This window comes from Staurois parvus, unplaced genomic scaffold (genome assembly GCF_062004578.1).
Source record: "Staurois parvus isolate SC_StPar_1 unplaced genomic scaffold, SC_StPar_1.0 ptg000151l, whole genome shotgun sequence".
Lineage (NCBI taxonomy): Eukaryota > Metazoa > Chordata > Amphibia > Anura > Ranidae > Staurois > Staurois parvus.
In genome coordinates, this window is record NW_028317947.1 from 12,817,501 (window position 1) to 12,837,500 (window position 20,000).

Below are 20,000 nucleotides of genomic sequence, written 5' to 3' on the forward strand. Positions count from 1 at the left end.
AGAGCATTTTTGTAGCTGAAAAACACCTTTTCAAATGCAGTAGCTCTGGGGTTTTTTCAGCCGGAAAATGCCTCTGCCAAAAAAACGCTGACATCAAAAACAGCTGCTGTAAAAATGCCCAATGTGCATGAGGCCTAACAGTCTGGGACCAGACTGCACCGTCTGTGAAGCCTGGAAATTCAGGGAAGCAACACTGAGAGAGCAGGAGCCAGCAGCATTGAAAGCTGTAAACTGCTAGTACTGGAATAAGAATTTTAGCATAGTTTTGTTTTATTGTGCTCAAAGTGTTAAACTAAAAACCACTGAGGGTTTAGTACTACTTTAACTCTACTAGAGAAAAGCTATGTCACCAAGCTGGCTCTGCTGCCTGGCAGGGCTGTGTAATTCTTAGGACTGGGTGGACAGAAAGAAAAATCATTTGGCAGGTAAAATGTCTCCAATTCCATCCCATGTAAATATCTGATGCCTGTAATTGAGCTTTAACTACTTGCCCGCCGCTCCATAGCAGTTGTACTGCTACAGGGTAGCTTCACTGAGAAAAAATCTTGTAAATATTTGTGATTATGCAGTTTTGGTAGGGGGCGCGCGCGTGCGCATGCCACCCTTCCCGCGCTGATGTTGGCTTCTGAGGATGTCAATCACCGGGCTATTTTCAGCTGGGACTTGGTGATCGTCGGTGAAGCTGAGATGGGAGAGATCTGTGTGTAAACAAAACAGATCTCTCTCCTGTCAGCTTAGACGTGCTGCTTTCTATATCTCTGCACATCGGAGAGATAGAAAGCAGCAGGTCTCCTTAGTAAAACAGCACAATAAAAACACCCCCTATCACACAGTTAACCCTTTGATCGCCCCAGATGTTAACCCCTTCCTGCCCAGTGTCATTAGTACAGTGTCAGTGCTTTTTATTAGCACTGATCACTGTATCAGTGTCACTGAGGATGTCAGTGGCAGTTACTCGGTACCCCCCATGTCAGAATGCCAGCCACAATTCCGCTATAAGTCGCTGATTGCCGCTATTCCTAGTAAAAAAATATATATAACATCATTTGTAGATGCTATAACTTTCACGTAAACCAAGTAATATACATATACTGGGATTTTCTTTTTTTATCAAAGACCTATAGCATAATACATTTTTGCACACATTTCTAAAGACATTTTTTTTATTTTTTTTTTATTGGATATGTTTTATAGCAAAAAGTCAAAAATATTGTTGTTTTTTAAATTGTCAGTTTTTTTTGTTTATACCGCAAAAAAAAAAAAAACCTCAGAGGTGATCAAATACCACCGAAAGAAAGTTCCATTTGTGGGGAAAATGCCATAAATTTCATTTGGGTGTAGCGTTGCATGACCGCACAATTGTCAGTTAAAGTAACACAGCGCCATATCGCAAAAAAATGGCCTGGTCAGGAAAGGGGGGTAAATCCTCTGTAAGGCAAGTGGTTGAAAACTGACATGTTAGATATATTTTTATATATTTCTATACCTACATACAATATATATATAGATATATATGTATATATCTGTATATCTATCTGTATATATATATATATCTGTATCTATCTATCTGTATCTATCTATCTATCTATCTATCTATCTATCTATCGATAGATACAGATATAGATATATATATATATATATATATATATATATATATATATATATATATATATATATATATATATATATAGAGATATATATATTGTGGGAACTCGCTTCAACGTGGTAGAGCTTTTAAACGCAAACAGCTACTCGCTTTCTTTTTCAAGGGCCTTTTTAGCCCACTTTTATTTAAATGAAAATGTCCCATAACATAATGCTTCCCACGCAGGGGTATCCACCAACAAAACAAAGATTCAGCCTCCTGGCTTACACACAGTTCAATGTCTGTGTCCTGCAGACTCTTCCCAAATTATAGCCACTAGCACACAGCTAGTCTGGCTTCCACCTGACTCCAAGGCAGAGACCTCCCATCTGCCGGGGTGGAGCCCTCCTGACTCCTAGCTGCCGGGGTGGAGCCCAGAACCCTGGTCCTGACTCTATGAAGAGGCCTGCACACACCTGTGCAATCAGTCTCCTGGCCATTCCCAAAACCTGGTCCCAGGATTGGAGATTTCATCCCTCCCAGATCTCTTTGAAATCTCCAGGCTCCAGATCCCAAAATGGACCTTACAAACAAAGGAGGAAAATGAAAAGCCACTTTCCTCCATATCAAACCTTTACCCTGGAGCCCCTCAACCTGCCTTGTTGAGAATCCAGGGTGACAGATCGCCACACTGTCACATATCCCCCCCCTTTGTTTTGATCCCGTAGGGGGCAGAACACACAACTTATCTCTTCTGGCACCTCTGTGCCAGCTCTCACTTACAGGGGTCCAATCTGGTCTGACCATACCTTTCCTAAAGGGGAACTCTACCCAATGACTCCTTTGGTGTCTCTCCCCAAGCCCCATTGTCACTCTGCTATGGGCTCTACTCAGACCTTCCCTATTCTTTTTCCGGGTGCACTTCCATAAACACTTTCTCTCTTGAAATCCTAATGGGGTCCCCCTGGCCTTTCTATCGACCTTTCTGTCCCTTTGCTTCAGGTGCTCAGGTTTCCTAATACCTCTCTCAGTATTCCTGTCCCAAGGCTGTAGGGGAACTATTTCTACTGTATTTGTACCCGGACCACCCCCCTGATTTCTTGTACCTCTAGCTATCAAACCTGCATGACTCATTACCACAGCATTCAGTTTACCATGAACGGTTATATTCCAGTCAGTATTACACCTTTCAATAGCTTTTCCAGCATTTGTTAGGACAGTGTCTGTAGAGGGCACACACACCATAGGGCAGCCATCACCCACATGAACCTCACAAAATGCCACTTCACCTGGTGTCATGCAATCTGCAGGCGGCTGTCCAACCATTTTAACTTTTCCTACACCACTTGGATCTGTATCCAAACCCGGTACAGATGAGCTCTCTTTTGATCTATTTTGCCAGTTTTCACATACCATTTCTCCCTGTATGTCAGATGTCTTATCAGACCTGCTACATAAACCTCTTTTTGGCCCAATGACCCCGATTTCTTTATGCATATCCGTTTGAGCCCTGGTCAGGATCTCTGCTGTTCTCTGGTCCATGCTCGGCCCTTCCATCTCATGTGGTTTTTCCACTGGTGCAGTCAACACACCCTTCACTGACAACTGATCAGCACCATCCTGGACCATAGCAGCAGAAATGCTTCCCACCTGGCTGTTAGGAGGTGAAAGCTTTGACTCATTTTTCATTTCTCCAAAACATTTCTCATCCATCACATTTACAGGTAATCCAGCGGCATACCCCGATACCACTTTTAACACCATCAACAAATTCAGAAATAAACCACTTTCTTGTTCCCGTTTGATCTGTACAGCCAGCCGTTCGGCGCTCCACCTAGTGGTACTCCGCAGTACCAGACCATCCAACTGTGGAGGAGACACCCCAGTATACATTGGTTGTACATTCCAAAGTTCAAGCATCTCCTTTAATAGTTTGGTTACAACCCAACCACTTGACTCTAAACCTAAGACCTTCCTGACCATCTTTAGGGCACTGGGAACGCTGAGAGAATCACCTGCTGAGACTTGAGAAGTTGAAATTTTTAAAGTGACCTCCTCCATGCTGGAGATAACCACAGCCTGGTGCTCCACCAGAGCGCTGCCATGTGCTGGGCTCACTCTCAACGTCTCAGACTCAGTATCCACAAGCTGCCCCTGATCATTCCCAGTGACAACATCATTTTGACACTCCATGCCAACATCACTTTTGTGGGTCACAGACAAAGTCTCTGCTGTATACACGCCCTTATCTATAGGCTGTTCTATAGACCCTCCTGCTGGCACAGCAGAAACAGTGTCCACATTTTTTTGCATAAAAGCCTCATCTAACAACGAGATTAGCCTTTTACCCCAACTATCCCAGTCCATTGTATATGTGCTCAATTCGCCAGTGCTCCTCAGTACCGATCCATCCGCCCAAGGAGACACATAAGAATAGACGGGCTTAGTTGTAGATCCCTTGCACAAATCACTCTGGATCACATCAGACTTGGGTAACACCTGGTTTCCAACTGCAGGTTGCAATACCTCACATCCACCACTTTGCTCTGGTGGTGCTTCCTGAACTACCCACATATTTGCATTTTTGCCAGGCTGCATTAACCTGCTGTTCACCTGAACACTTTCAGTATTAGGCTGCACCAACACACTCCTATTACAAGGTGCAGTTCCACTCTGCTCCACCAGAGTGACATCGCAGTTGTCCCAGGCAACCTCCGGCTCCAATACACAGAGACCCCTGGAGATGTCTAAGGACACCTGTGCTGTCTTACCACCAGTTGCTATGGGAAATGACCCATCTTTAATTACAGCTTTTGCACTGCAAGAGCTCAGGGTTTTCCCAACAGAACATTTCACATCATCAACAACATTATCAGCATTTGTAGCTCTTGTGGGCTGTACTATCCCACTACCAACCTGTGACTGGCACACATTAGTGACATCACTTTCTTTTTGAGAACCAGGCACAGGTTTTACTTTAACCCCTAACTCCCCACTGTACAAGGCACTGCACAGGGAAAAGTCATTCTCAAAAGCACATTCAGTGACCCAACTAACTGGGGTCACCCCTACATCAGAATGGACAGTCTCATAACCAGTCCTTCTCAACATGACAGTCCCAGCCATGGTTTTATCACACACAGTCTTACCCACCACAGTAGTAGGTGTCGCCATCTTCATTTGAGTGCGTCGTCTCATAAACGCATCCTCAACTGTACTTTCCTTGGCAACTTTTCCCTTGCCCCAAGGTGAAGTAACAGACGCCCTCATAGGCTCCATGGACTCTCTGGCACCCCCTGCAGGCCCAACAGAAACGTCCTCCCTCCTGTTGCCAGAGGCGGCCGCCAACATTTTCAAACAAGAATCTGGGCTTGATGTTGTAGACATTTGCCCAGTATCAGCGGTATTCCAGAGTCTGGGACAGGAAAAGATCCCATGCCCCCACTGACCACATTCCAGGCATGGTACATTTCCACACTTTTCTTTATTGGGATACTGAGCCACATCTCCAATGCGGCTCCTCCTTCCAGGCACTACTTTTTCTCCGGTCGCCATGGGAGATTGCACTCTCCAAGCAGATTTTTGCTGGCTCTTTCCAACACGCTGTATTGGCTCCTCCTGATACCAGTTGTCATGATCCTTGTACGACATGGCCCCCCGTACACAGACAGCCCGACTGGCCTCCTCTGTGTTGCTATGGGCCTTCACTCTTGGTCCTGGCCTCTGGTCAGCTCCTCTCCTTGCACATAGCATAGGCTTCTCTCTGCTGGACCCTCTCTCAAGCCGTGACACATTCAGATTTTTCACAACAGCTACTGGTTTAACTGCAGCAGCGTTGGGTGACAACACCCCTCTCCCAGGTACAGACATCCTGCAGCTGTCTCCTTGCACTGAAGGTTGGCTTGCTTTCCTCTTTAGGTTGATTCAACGCTGCCAGGTGCCGCTTGCACCAGTCCACAGCAGATTCACCCACATCTGCATTTCCCGGCTTGGCTGGGGCATGCGGTATATAACCCCCTAGCCACAGGGCTCTCTCTCTCATCTCAGCAAACATTGCCTCCTTTTTCTGCTTTAACCGCCCCATCTTTGCAGTCACGCACACAGCAGTGTGTTACACAGTTCAGCAACACCATGGAACACTGTCTCTTTAAGGCAAAGTCCTTTTCTCTAGCAGGTTCTCCTCACCTGCACACACACAGATAGTGCAGACTTATGCACCAAACACAGTTCATATAACTGATGAACTTACTTCAAATCGCTGAGATCTCCAATTCTGCCCGCATTCTCCACCATATGTGGGAACTCGCTTCAACGTGGTAGAGCTTTTAAATGCAAACAGCTACTCGCTTTCTTTTTCAAGGGCCTTTTTAGCCCACTTTTATTTAAATGAAAATGTCCCATAACATAATGCTTCCCACACAGGGGTATCCACCAACAAAACAAAGATTCAGCCTCCTGGCTTACACACAGTTCAATGTCTGTCTCCTGCAGACTCTTCCCAAATTATAGCCACTAGCACACAGCTAGTCTGGCTTCCACCTGACTCCAAGGCAGAGACCTCCCATCTGCCGGGGTGGAGCCCTCCTGACTCCTAGCTGCCAGGGTGGAGCCCAGAACCCTGGTCCTGACTCTATGAAGAGGCCTGCACACACCTGTGCAATCAGTCTCCTGGCCATTCCCAAAACCTGGTCCCAGGATTGGAGATTTCATCCCTCCCAGAACTCTTTGAAATCTCCAGGCTCCAGATCCCAAAATGGACCTTACAAACAAAGGAGGAAAATGAAAAGCCACTTTCCTCCATATCAAACCTTTACCCTGGAGCCCCTCAACCTGCCTTGTTGAGAATCCAGGGTGACAGATCGCCACACTGTCACAATATATATATATATATATATATATATATATATATATATATATATATATATATATACATATATAGATATACATATATAGATATACATATATAGATATATATATATATAAATAAAAATAAATAATAATAAAAAGAAAAATAAATTCTATATCTCTATATATATATATGTATATCTATATGTCTATCTCTATATATATAAAATACTTTTCTATTTTGAAATGAAGCCAGATACAATATTCTGTAAGCACTAAATAAGTAAAATATTTTTTCCTTGTAACAATGCAAACACTGAAGAGGTCCTGTACACCATTTCTTTACAGAACGCTTTGGAAATCTCATTTCCGGTGTATGTAATTGGCTTTTCACAATGGATTTTCTTTTACTATAACACTGAGATTGACCGTGTGATCAAATCATGCAGACCCTCCCATTTAGCACTACCCCCCCCCCCTTCCTTGGGTTTGCAAAAACTAGTTGGATGACCTATCCATGTATATACAGAGCAGAAGCAGGTAAGAGTTAAAAAAATTGAGACTCCGTGCACACTAATGCATTTTTTAGTGCTTTTTGCAGAAACACACTACAGTCCATTTAACATGTTTTCCTATGGAACATTTTCACATCTATGCTTTTTTGATCTGCTGCGTTTTTGGAAAGAGTCATGGACTTTTTTCAAAACAAAAAGCAGCGTTTTTGCTACAATAGAGTTCAATGGAGACCCTGCTGAAATGCATGTTTTTTGTTGCGTTTTTGCCACGTTTTGCATTTTTATTCTACCCAGAAAAAAAAATTACACTTTAACAAAAAAAAAAAAGCCGAACAAAACGCAAAACGTGGTAAAAATTAATCAAAAACGTGTGTATATAAACGCAGAAACAAACTGCAAAAAGTACTGAAGAAAGCATCAAGCGCAAAATGCATATGTGAACCAAGCCTTAAAAGCCTTGCAATGTATATAATTCAATATAGAGGATTTTTTTTCCTCAATGATACTGGAAATTTACTTTGTTTGAGAAACCTTTTTTTGGCTCAGATCACACAGTCTGCAACAGCTAGTGCGATCCTAAGTATATGCACTTGACTAGCGATAGAAACATAAAATAGAACAGAAGGTGCACCAGTCTAGTGAATTATCTTCAAAACTTGACTTTATTGATAAAAAAGTGGTATTATACTTACAAACCAGCAGATGTACATCAGCTTGTCACAATGCAACAGCAAATTCCAACCCACAATACATTTCATCACATGGTGGAATATACAAAGATCCAACCGGCTGACGCGTTTCAAGGCCTTGCTTTTTCCTTAGAGCCATAGAAGTCTATACTGAGTGTTTATATTTATATAATGTAAGAGGGACATGGCCATTGTCATATGGGGTTGCCTGACCACCGCCCTTATGGGCAAGGATTAGCCCCCTCACAACTCATCTACTGCTGTACAGAATCCCACATGGAACTAAAACATGATTCTTCCTTGACAGACATATCAATAAAATATATTTCCCCACTCATGGACTACAATCATATTTCAGGGAAGCACTGAATGACTGTTGCAAGTATAGTCTACAGATGATATATGTGCAAAGATATAAAAATATATATATACAGTTGCAAGAAAAAGTATGTGAACCCCTTGGGATTACGTGGAGTTTTGCATGAATTGGGCATAAAATGTGCTCTGAACGTCATCTAAGTCACAACTATAGAAGAACACAGTCTGCTGAACATAATACTACACAAACATTAGATGTTGCCGTGGTTTAATTGCACATAACATGTAAACATTCACAGTGCAGGGAGGTAAAAGTATGTGAGGCCCTAGCCTAATGACTTCTCCAAGAGCTAATTGGAGCCAGGAGTGAGCCAACCTTGACTCCAATCAGTGTGATGATATTGGATGTGTTGCTGACAGCTGTCCTGTCCTTAAAAAACACACACCTGTTTTGGGTTTACTGGTTTCAAGAAGCACTGTCTGATGTGAACCATGCCTCGCAGAAAAGAGCTCTCAGAAGACCTACGATCAAGAATTGTTGACTTGCATGAAGCTGGAAAGGGTTACAAAAGTATCTCCAAAAGTCTTGATGTTCATGTGTCCACGGTAAGACAGACTGTCTACAAATGGAGAAAGTTTAGCACTGTTGCTACTCTCCCTAGGCGTGGTCGTCCTGTAAAAATGACTGCAAGAGCACAGCGCAGAATGCTGCATGAGGTAAAGAAGAATCCCAGAGAGTCAGCTAAAGACCTACAGAAATCTCTGGCACATGCTAACATTTTTGTTGACACTTCTACAATAAGGAAAACATTAAACAAGAATGGAGTACATGGGAGGACACCACGGAGGAAGCCATTGCTGTCCAAAAAGAATATTGCAGCACATTTGAAGTTTGCAAAAGAGCACCTGGATGTTCCACAGCACTACTGGCAAAATATACTGTGGACAGATGAAACCAAGATTGAGTTGTTTGGGAAGAACACACAACACTATGTGTGGAGAGAAAAAAAGGCACAGCACACCAACATCAAAACCTCATCCCCACTGTAAAACATGGCGGAGGGAGCATCATGGTTTGGGGCTGCTTTGCTGCCTCAGGGCCTGGACAGATTGTTGTCATTGATGGGAAAATGAATTCCAGAGTTTATCAAGACATTTTGCAGGAAAACGTACGACCATCTGTCCGCCAACTGAAGCTCCGCAGAGGATGGGTGATGCAACAGGACAATGACCCAAAGCAAAGTAATTTAACAAAACAATGGCTGCAACAGCACAGAATACGCCTTCTGGAGTGGCCCAGTCAGAGTCCTGACCTCAACCCGATTGAAATGCTGTGGCATGACCTTAAGAGAGCGATTCACACCAGAAATCCCAAGAATATTGCTACACTGAAACCGTTTTGTGAAGAGGAGTGGCCCAAAATGACTCCAGATCGTTGTGCAGGTCTGATCTGCAACTACAGGAAACGTTTGGTTGAGGTTATTGCTGCCAAAGGAGGGCCAACCAGTTATTAAGTCCAAAGGTTCACATACTTTTTCCTCCCTGCACTGTGAATGTTTACATGTTATGTGCAATTAAACCATGGCAACATCTAATGTTTGTGTAGTATTATGTTCAGCAGACTGTGTTCTTCTTTTGTTGTGACTTAGATGACGTTCAGAGCACATTTTATGCCCAATTCATGCAAAACTCCACGTAATCCCAAGGGGTTCACATACTTTTTCTTGCAATATATATATATATATACAGGCGTACCATGGTTTATGAATTTAATGCATTCCGCGGGACTTTTCGGATTGCGAAAAATGTGTAAACCGAATTGCGGTTTCCCATAAGAATGCATTGAAAACCAATTCATCCGTTCCAGAGGTCAGAAAAAAGTCAAAAAAAGTTTTATCTGTTGAAAACTCTTTATAAAGTGCACTTTAAAAGCATAAATACTGTACAGGGACATGATTAAAAATAAATGAATTTGTAAATGCATGGAAACCAATTCATCCGTTCCGGAGGTCAGGAAAAAGTAAACAAAAGTCTTACCTGTTCAAAACCCTTTATAAAGTGCACTTTAAAGGCATAAATACTGTACAGGGACATGATTAAAAATGAATTCGTAAATGCATTGAAAACCAATAAATCCGTTCAGGAGGTCAGAAAAAAGTCAAAAAAAGTTTTATCTGTTCAAAACTGTTTATAAAGTGCACTTTAAAGGCATAAATACTGTACAGGGACATGATTCTGTTCCAGAGGTCAGAAAAAAGTCAAAAATGGTTTTATCTGTTGAAAACTCTTTTTTAAAGTGCACTTTAAAAGCATAAATACTGTACAGGGAAATGATTAAAAATAAATTAATTTGTAAATGCATTGGAAACCAATTAATCCGTTCCGGAGGTCAGGAAAAAGTAAACAAAAGTCTTATCTGTTCAAAACTCTTTATAAAGTGCACTTTAAAGGCATAAATACTGTACAGGGACATGATTAAAAATGAATTCATAAATGCATTGAAAACCAATAAATCCATTCAGGAGGTCAGAAAAAAGTGAGAAAAAGTTTTATCTGTTCAAAACTCTTTATAAAGTGCACTTTAAAGGCATAAATACTGTACAGGGACATGATTAAAAATGAATTCATAAATGCATTGAAAACCAATAAATCCTTTCAGGAGGTCAGAAAAAAGTCAAAAAAAGTTTTATCTGTTCAAAACTGTTTATAAAGTGAACTTTAAAGGGATAAAGGGACATGATTTAAAAAAAATTTGTAAATGCATTGAAAGCCAATTAATCTGGTCCGGAGGTCAGAAAAAAGTAAAAAAGTCTTATCTGTTCAAAACTCTTTAGAAGGCACTTTAAAGGCATAAATACTGTACAGGGACATGATTAAAAAAAAAGTCATACATGCATTGAAAACAAATTAATTCATTCATATTGCATAAAAAATTTGTAGCCGAGGCATTATTTTCAATGGATTTTCAATCGTAAACCGAAAATTACATTAACCGACGTTCGTAAACCGAGGTATGCCTGTATATACTGTGTGTGTGTATATATATATATATATATATATATATATATATATATGTAAATATTTCCCTCCTTTTATGGGATTAACAAATAATGTACAATATTATATTTAGTGACATACTTACAGCTAAGCCTTCTTCAGTCATCTTCTTTTCATTTTCCCCCCTGGATCAGAAATGAGATCATAAGGAGCATTCATCACCTCTGGTTTCACCGGATGTAAGCAACACCATTTTTACATTGAGAAAGCATATGATCACACCAGTCTTGGTGTGATCAGATGCTGTGAAGGGCAAAGGAGAGATTATGTATTTATTACAGGTACTTATATAGTGTTGTCAATTTACGCAGAGCTGTACATATATATATTAAACATTCACATCAGTCCCTAACCCTCGAGGGGTGTACAGTCTAAGGTCCCTAACTCTCATTCATACATACACATACTAGGGCCAATTTAGACATGAGCCAATTAACCTGCCAGCATGTCTTTGGAATGTGGGAGGAAACCAGAGTACCCGGAGGAAACCCACACAACCAAAAGGAGAACATGCAAACTCCATGCAGGTGGTGCCATTGTTGGGATTTAACATTGTTGGGATTGGAAGTGCTGGGCAGCACTGATGGTTGGCACTGCTGGGCACTGATGGGTGGCACTGCTGGGCACTGATGGGCGGCTCTGTTGGGCACTGATGGGCGGCTCTGTTGGACACAGGTGGGTGGCACTGATGGGCACAGGTGGGTGGCACTGCTGGACACAGGTGGGCAGCAGCAGGGGTGGACTGACCATTCTAGCACTCTGGCACTTCCCGAGGGCCTGGAGTCAGTAGGGGGCCCCATGAAATGCCCCTGGTACCTTTTTATAGGCTTTTTTGGGTGTGTTTTGAGTCTGGGCAAGGACACAGGGGCCCCATGATCCTCTATTGCCCAGGGGCTCCATGAGTTGTCAGTCCGCTCCTGGGCAGCAGTAATGGGTGACACTGCTGGGCACTGATCATCAGTGCCCTGATGATCGGTGCCGATCCCTGACAATTGCCGGTTATCGGCAGTTCTTTCCTCACGCTGTGACAGCTTGAGGAAAGTTCAGCTGATAACTGGCAACTGCATTTACTGGTGATCTGCTGTGTCAATGGACACGACTGATCACGTGGTAAAAGGCCGCTGTGATTGGCCTTTTACCACATCACGTGATCAGCTGTGTCCATAGGACACAGCGATCACGGAGATTGCAGGGTGCGCACCCCCTGGGGAGCATTCTGGGAGGACGTCATATGACGCCCTCCCAGAACTGGCTGGCCGCGGTGAACCTGTCATTCGGCTATCTGCGGTCGGCAAGTGATTAAAATTCCAAAAATTGTATTTAAAAAAAAAAGCATTTGAAAAACAGCTATGCAAATACCATATGACATTAAAAATTGCAACACCCGCCATTTTATTCTGCTTTAAAAATATATAATATTTAGGGGTTCTAAGTAATTTTCTAGCAAAAAATATTGATTTTTTTCACATGTAAAACAAGAAGTGTCAGAAAAGGCTTGGTCTTTAAGAGTTTATACCAACATCCTTGTGAATCCTGAACGCAGCCCTTGGGTTTTTATCATAAGCAGCAATCTGATGCAGAACACAAGAATACATCAAAAACCAAACTCAGGTAATCACATTTTTAATGTGTTCATCTCTGTTAATTGCCACATCTGTATTTCCACCGGCGCGCTGAGGTTGCCTCCTGGAGCCTCTTCATTTGCATGCAGTTCTTCGGTAATTAGATTAAAACAAATCTAGGGCAGACCCATTATTATAATGCAGGTTGGGAGTCTATCAATCACCTGTCAGTCCTTTTATGATAATCCCTCCAAAGCTACAACATTACCTGATAGTATGGTGAAATGATTGCTGGAGTTTTCTGTGACATCACGCTCAGATCTAACTGCAGGCATTGCATGCACTAATTACGATCACTGTGCTCGTGACAGCGTAGTTAGATCCTGTAATTTGCGCATCTTGACTTATTTATATGACAATACCATATATCCCATAAGTATACTCTGTACGATATGCCGCCCACACAGGACAGCGGTAGCAGTCTGACAAGACAGCGCTTCTTTTCATTTTATCGTCCAAATCAGCTTTTGTAGGAAAAACAACCTCAGAAGAGGTCTAGGGCAGGTTGCTTTTGTTCTTTATTCTATCACATGTCATGTTTCTAAGAGAAAATGTCAGAAACAATTGAGTACTGTCCGTGATACTTTTTTTATTTGCACCTAACATACAATTTTGAGGACAAGCTTTCAGGGAGTGTCCCCTTCTTCAAGGTCCAAGCAGTCCCCTTGAAGAAGTCCCCTTCTTCAAGGTCCAAGCAGTTCCCTTGAAGAAGTCCCCTTCTTCAAGGTCCAAGCAGTCCCCTTGAAGAAGTCCCCTTCTTCAAGGTCCAAGCAGTCCCCTTGAAGAAGTTCCCTTCTTCAAGGTCCAAGCAGTCCCCTTGAAGAAGGGGACACTCCCCGAAAGCTTGTCCTCAAAATTGTATGTTAGGTGCAAATAAAAAAAGTATCACGGACAGTACTCAATTGTTTCTGTCGCAAGTGCACAAATACGGCTACAATCACCTTAAGAGAACATGTGAAACTATCCTCATTTATGTTATAAGAGGTGTAATCAGGTGACAAGTCACCAAAATCTGTGGGTGCATCACAATCAAAGTACCCTAGGAGGTCATGCAGGGAGGAACAATGTTTCTCTATGGTTTCCTGGGTCATTGGAGAAGTTGGATGCTGCCACCCCATGTAACTCTGGTGGCCATCTTGGGAGGTGTAATCAGGTGACAAGCCACCAAAATCTGTGGGCACTTCACAAGCAAACTACCCTAGGAGGTCATGCAGGGAGGGCATATATATGCTGGTGCAGTTTACTTTTTCCACTGCAGGTGGCACTCAATGGCAGCAAGCATTGCAGAGGGAGAGGAAGTCAAGAGGAACAATGTTTCTCTATGGTTTCCTGCGTCATTGGAGAAGTTGGAAGCTGCCACCCCAAGTAAGTCTGGTTACCATCTTGGGAGGTGTAATCAGGTGACAAGCCACCAAAATCTGTGGGCGCATCACGAGCAAAGTACCCCAGGATGTCATGTAGGGAGGGTATATGTAGGCAGGTGCAGTTTACTTTTTCCACTGCAGGTGGTGCTCCACTGCAGCAAGCATTGCAGAGGGAGAGGAAGTCAAGTGGAACAATGTTTCTCTATGGTTTCCTGGGTCATTGGAGAAGTTGGATGCTGCCACCCCATGTAACTCTGGTGGCCATCTTGAGAGGTGTAATCAGGTGACAAGCCACCAAAATCTGTGGGCACTTCACAAGCAAACTACCCTAGGAGGTCATGCAGGGAGGGCATATATATGCTGGTGCAGTTTACTTTTTCCACTGCAGGTGGCACTCAATGGCAGCAAGCATTGCAGAGGGAGAGGAAGTCAAGAGGAACAATGTTTCTCTATGGTTTCCTGCGTCATTGGAGAAGTTGGAAGCTGCCACCCCAAGTAAGTCTGGTTACCATCTTGGGAGGTGTAATCAGGTGACAAGCCACCAAAATCTGTGGGCACATCACAAGCAAAGTACCCTAGGAGGTCATGCACGGAGGAACAATGTTTCTCTATGGTTTCCTGGGTCATTGGAGAAGTTGGATGCTGCCAACCCATGTAACTCTGGTGGCCATCTTGGGAAGTATAATCAGGTGACAAGCCACCAAAATCTGTGGGCACATCACGAGCAAAGTACCCTAGGAGGTCATGCAGGGAGGGCATATGTAGGCTGGTGCAGTTTACTTTTTCCACTGCAGGTGGCACTCAATGGCAGCAAGCATTGCGGAGGGAGAGGAAGTCAAGAGGAACAGTGTTTCTCTATGGTTTCCTGCGTCAGTGGAGAAGTTGGAAGCTGCCACCCCAAGTAAGTCTGGTTACCATCTTGGGAGGTGTAATCAGGTGACAAGCCACCAAAATCTGTGGGCACATCACAAGCAAAGTACACTAGGAGGTCATGCAGGGAGGAACAATGTTTCTCTATGGTTTCCTGGGTCATTGGAGATGTTGGATGCTGCCACCCCATGTAACTCTGGTGGCCATCTTTGGAGGTGTAATCAGGTGACAAGCCACCAAAATCTGTGGGCATATCACGAGCAAAGTACCCTAGGAGGTCATGCAGGGAGGGCATATATATGCTGGTGCAGTTTACTTTTTCCACTGCAGGTGGCACTCAACGGCAGCAAGCATTGCAGAGGGAGAGGAGGTCAAGAGGAACAATGTTTCTCTATGGTTTCCTGGGTCATTGGAGAAGTTGGATGCTGCCACCCCATGTAACTCTGGTGGCCATCTTGGGAGATGTAATCAGGTGACAAGCCACCAAAATCTGTGGGCGCATCACAAGCAAAGTATCCTAGAAGGTCATGCAGGGAGGGCATATGTAGGCAGGTGCAGTTTACTTTTTCCACTGCAGGTGGCACTCAACGGCAGCAAACGTTGCAGAGAGAGAGGAAGTCAAGAGGAACCAATGTTTCTCTATGGTTTCCTGGGTCATTAGAGAAGTTGGATGCTGCCACCCCAAGTAAGTCTGGTTACCATCTTGGGAGGTGTAATCAGGTTGACAAGCCACCAAAATCTCTGGGCATATCACAAGCAAAGTACCCTAGGAGGTCATGCAGGGAGGAACAATGTTTCTCTATGGTTTCCTGGGTCATTGGAGAAGTTGGATGCTGCCACCCCATGTAACTCTGGTGGCCATCTTAGGAGGTGTAATCAGGTGACAAGCCACCAAAATCTGTGGGAACATCACAAGCAAAGTACCCTAGGAGGTCATGCAGGGAGGGTATATGTAGGCAGGTGCAGTTTACTTTTTCCACTGCAGGTGACGCTTAACGGCAGCAAGCATTGCAGAGCGAGAGGAAGTCAAGAGGAACAATGTTTCTCTATGGTTTCCTGGGTCATTGGAGAAGTTGGATGCTGCCACCCCATGTAACTCTGGTGGCCATCTTCGGAGGTGTAATCAGGTGACAAGCCACCAAAATCTGTGGGCGCATCCAGTGGTGTGTTTACGTTTTGTGCTACCCTAGGCAACACCAAAATTGGCGTGGAGAGCTTTCCACTACCACCATCCCCCCAATCGAGAGAGAGAAGACACTCACCTCCATAGCTCCGGACATCCCCGGGAAAGAGAGTCGGGCTCTGCATACACTGTCAGCAGCCCACAGCCTCTCTCAGATCCCACCTTTTCCTAGTCTGTGATTATCAGGTAGGTGTTTGTACATGGAAACTAAATGGCACAAATGTTTTTTGGACAGCAGTAAAGAAAAGCTTGCCCTAATTTATCTTCAGCAAAAGTTGGAAGTTCCACTGTACAGAAGATAGTCTATTGCAAACTTATCTGTTTTTTTTTTAATCTCCATCTCAGGTCCGCTGCATCCATCCGGAATGTGCTCTCGTTCTTCAGGTCCTTGAACAAGAAGCGGAATGTTTCAATAAGATAAAAAAAGAAAATCAGACATTTCTGAATTCATCAAATGGAGGTGAGTGGGAAGGGACAGCAAAGGTTTTGTGTTGCTTTAGCTGTTTTTTTTTGTTGTTATATAGCAGAAATACTATGAAAAAAAACATTAATTGTTTTTATTTTGTTTAATTGTTATTACTATTAGCCAGATATTTTATAATTCTACCTATCCTGAGAATTACACAGCCTTGCCACACAGCACAGCCCTGTCTGACCAGACAGGAGACCTGATTTGTCTCTGCTGCGATCAGGGGCAGACTGACAACTCATGGGGCCCCCGGGCAATAGGGGATCATGGGGTCTCAAAAAAGCCTATGAAAAAGGTACTGGGGTAATCTCATGGGGCCCCCTACTGACCCCTGGCCCTCGGGCAGTGCCCGAGTTTCCAAATGGTCAGTCCGCCCCTGGCTGCGATTCATTTACAGGTCTTGTCCCTCCCCCAGTCTGTGACCGCACAGTAAAAAAAGAAGCAGAAGACTGATGAGGTCATCTTCTTTCCAATCAGCATGTCTCCTTTGTTATTACATGAGCACTATAGAACAACTGATTGGCTCCTTCCTCTGCTTCTCCCTCTTTCAGTCTGAGCTTTCCTGTGCTGTGGATTTAACAAGGTTGATACCATGACAAGTTCAGGCACTGCTCGCATTTAAAAAGAAATCCTTTTTTTTGTTTTCATTTTAAATGCATTTTGCATTTAACCACTTCAAGTCCGGACACTTTCTCCCCCTTCCTGCCCAGGCCAATTTTCAGCTTTCAGTGCTATCACACTTTGAATGACAATTGTGCGGTCATGCAACACTGCACCCACGTGAATTTGTTAGCATTTATTTGAGAAAGATAAAACTTTTTTTTTATCTTCCATAGGCATGACAACTCATGGGGCCCCCTGGCAATAGGGGATCATGGGGCCCCTGTGTCCTTGCTCAAACTCAAAAAAGCCTATGAAAAAGGTACCAAGGGCATCTCATGGGGCCCCCTACTGACCCTGGGCCCTCGGGCAATGCGGAGTTTCCAAATGGTCAGTCCGCCCCTGGTCGTACAATATCAATACAGTTCCTTCAACCTCTCATGGTATGAGTCCCAAAGAAGTGAAAAAGTCCATATCTATGGAAAGGCTAACATTTTACAGCCTGTCCAGTCCTTGGGCGGTTATGGAGGATAAGCTACTGCTGCGCCTCTTTAGTTTTTCAAAAGCATGGTTATGGTTTGCCTTATCAGGCCATAGGCCTTGCCACATGTGCCCCTCCAAAGAGGTCCAGACTATTCTTCATCTTGATCTAACTTGTCCCAAAACCCCTAATACCTGCAAGAGGGGGTTACAGCCCTTTATAGATCTACTCACACATTATATATAACTCCCCCTCTTAGCTCCACACCAATGGGCAGGTAAAACAAACCAAAGGGCAGGAGCCCAATAGCTTGCAGTTTCTCCAAAAGACCCAGATCCTTTTGGGGGCCCCTCCCTGATTGCTATCAGAGTACTCCAAATTCCATTGGCGTGGTCCTTTGCTATTTGGGCCTTGAAACCCTCCAGCTGTTCACCTGTGTTACCAGAGATACCTTGGACTTCATGGAGAGGGATGTTGCTTTAGGATAATCACAAGTAGGTATTTTTGTTTTCAACTGTTTTACTGAAGTAGTGGTGCTCAGCTATACTCTTTGTTTTTATAGAGCAGGATTGAGACTGATGCATTGAAGTCTTTGCAGCTTTCATAATCTGTTTCGAAGCATTTTGCAATGCTTGCATGCTCTTTGCCATCCAGAACCTGTTTTGCATTATTTCTTCTAACTTTGCATGTGTTAATTAAACAGCAAGTTACAGTTACTCTTTGTCTGATCTATCACCCCATGCTGTTAAATGCCTTCTTGGGTTAGTTGCACAATGAATAGTGGCCAAAGGCCTGATAATTTCCTGTTAAATTACATGGCATGGGGTAAATTGGTTATTGATTCTGTGATTCCTGTATTTTTTCAATGTCTATAAATTAGAAACATACAGATGAGGCGACAAAGAACCTTTGAAAGGCAAGCTTAATGGTCCTTTCACTTGTACTATAGATTTTTTTTCCCTTCTTTGCAGGGTGTCCCACTGAGTGGGATGGTGTCAACTGCTGGAATGCGGCCACGGTGGGACAGACGGTGACTGTACACTGTCCGGAGAGTCTTCAGATGTTTCTTAAGACAGAAGGTAAGGATCCAGCTTGTCTTCTAAGGTCCAAGCTCTCTTGCAATTTTACTAATAATTATAATCATGGTAATTTATACATAATTTTTATACAAGATCTAAAAAAAAGGTATTTATTACTTAGAACTTCCAGAAAGTCTACCATTGCTGGTTCATCTATCAGGGAACCTAGACAGGTGGATGCGCAGGGGGCCCGGCTACAATCATCACTCCCATGCAGTACACCAAGTAAATAGTGAAGCTGGACAAAGGTGTTCACCTACCTGCAAACGCCTATGGAAGATAAAGCTGAAGGTTGTTTGATGGGGCCATGCCAGTGGAGAAAATGCAAATAGAGCAGATTCTCTGTGCCTGTCAATGTCAATCAAAGGGATGGGGGGGGGGGGGGTGTCTTGTATTCTTGTATGAGAGTTGTGGAGAACTCACTTTGAGGACAATGTTTGATATTTTAGCTTCTTATTATAGATTAAAAGAGTGAAATTTTAATAGTTGCTAAATCCCATTCTGAGTCATTATTAAATGCCAAAGTAACAGATGAATATGATAATTGACAGATCTCTGTCAATTTTAGATGTACCAGTACAGTTAGTGTTCTTAGCAGTTGCTCAGAAAAATGTGACAACCAGAGAACCCGAAATGTTGGGAAAATCAGCCTTACATTAAAACACAAAGAATTAACCACTTAAGGACCTTGGTCAGTATGAAATTTATTAGGGGGATTGGCTGGAAACTACTCACACAGTGATGGGCAAAGCCTTCAATGGGCCCCTCTGAAAGACCAAATTTGCCCCCCCACCCCATTCAACGTCTTGTGAAGTAAAAACAATAATAGCATATTGATTGACAGCAAGATTGTGTAGATACCCATATGGAAGAAAAATATATTTTAAAAATATAATTCCCAAATATATTGCCATATATTTGAAATGCTACAATTGTGGCCATATTCAATATATTTCAAAATATATTTCAATAAATATATCTATATACAGTCATGGCCGAAATTGTTGGCACCCTTGATATTTTTCCTGAAAATCAAGTATTTCACACAAAAAAGGTATTGCATTAACACATGTTTTGCTATACACATGTTTATTCCCTTTGTATGTATTGGAACAAATATAAAACAGAGGCAGAAAAGCAAATATGACATAATGTCACACAAAACCCCAAAAATGGGCTGGACAAAAGTATTGGCACCCTTAACTTAATATTTGGTTGCACACCCTTTGGAAAACATAACTGAAATCAGTCGCTTCCTATAACCATCAATAAGCTTCTGACACCTCTCACCCGGAATTTTGGACCACTCTTCCTTTGCAAACA

General features: G+C 43.0%; 1 protein-coding gene across 1 annotated transcript in view; it reads left to right on the forward strand.

The window, feature by feature from the left end:
* The window catches only part of LOC149464490 (vasoactive intestinal polypeptide receptor-like), a 99,177-nt gene that overhangs the window by 7,664 nt on the left and 71,513 nt on the right, over nt 1-20,000 (forward strand). Inside the window, exons 2-3 of the mRNA XM_089674462.1 lie at nt 16,394-16,508; nt 18,570-18,677. Of these exons, the coding sequence (XP_089530588.1) occupies nt 16,394-16,508; nt 18,570-18,677 (223 nt within the window). The remainder of the gene's footprint in view (nt 1-16,393; nt 16,509-18,569; nt 18,678-20,000) is intronic.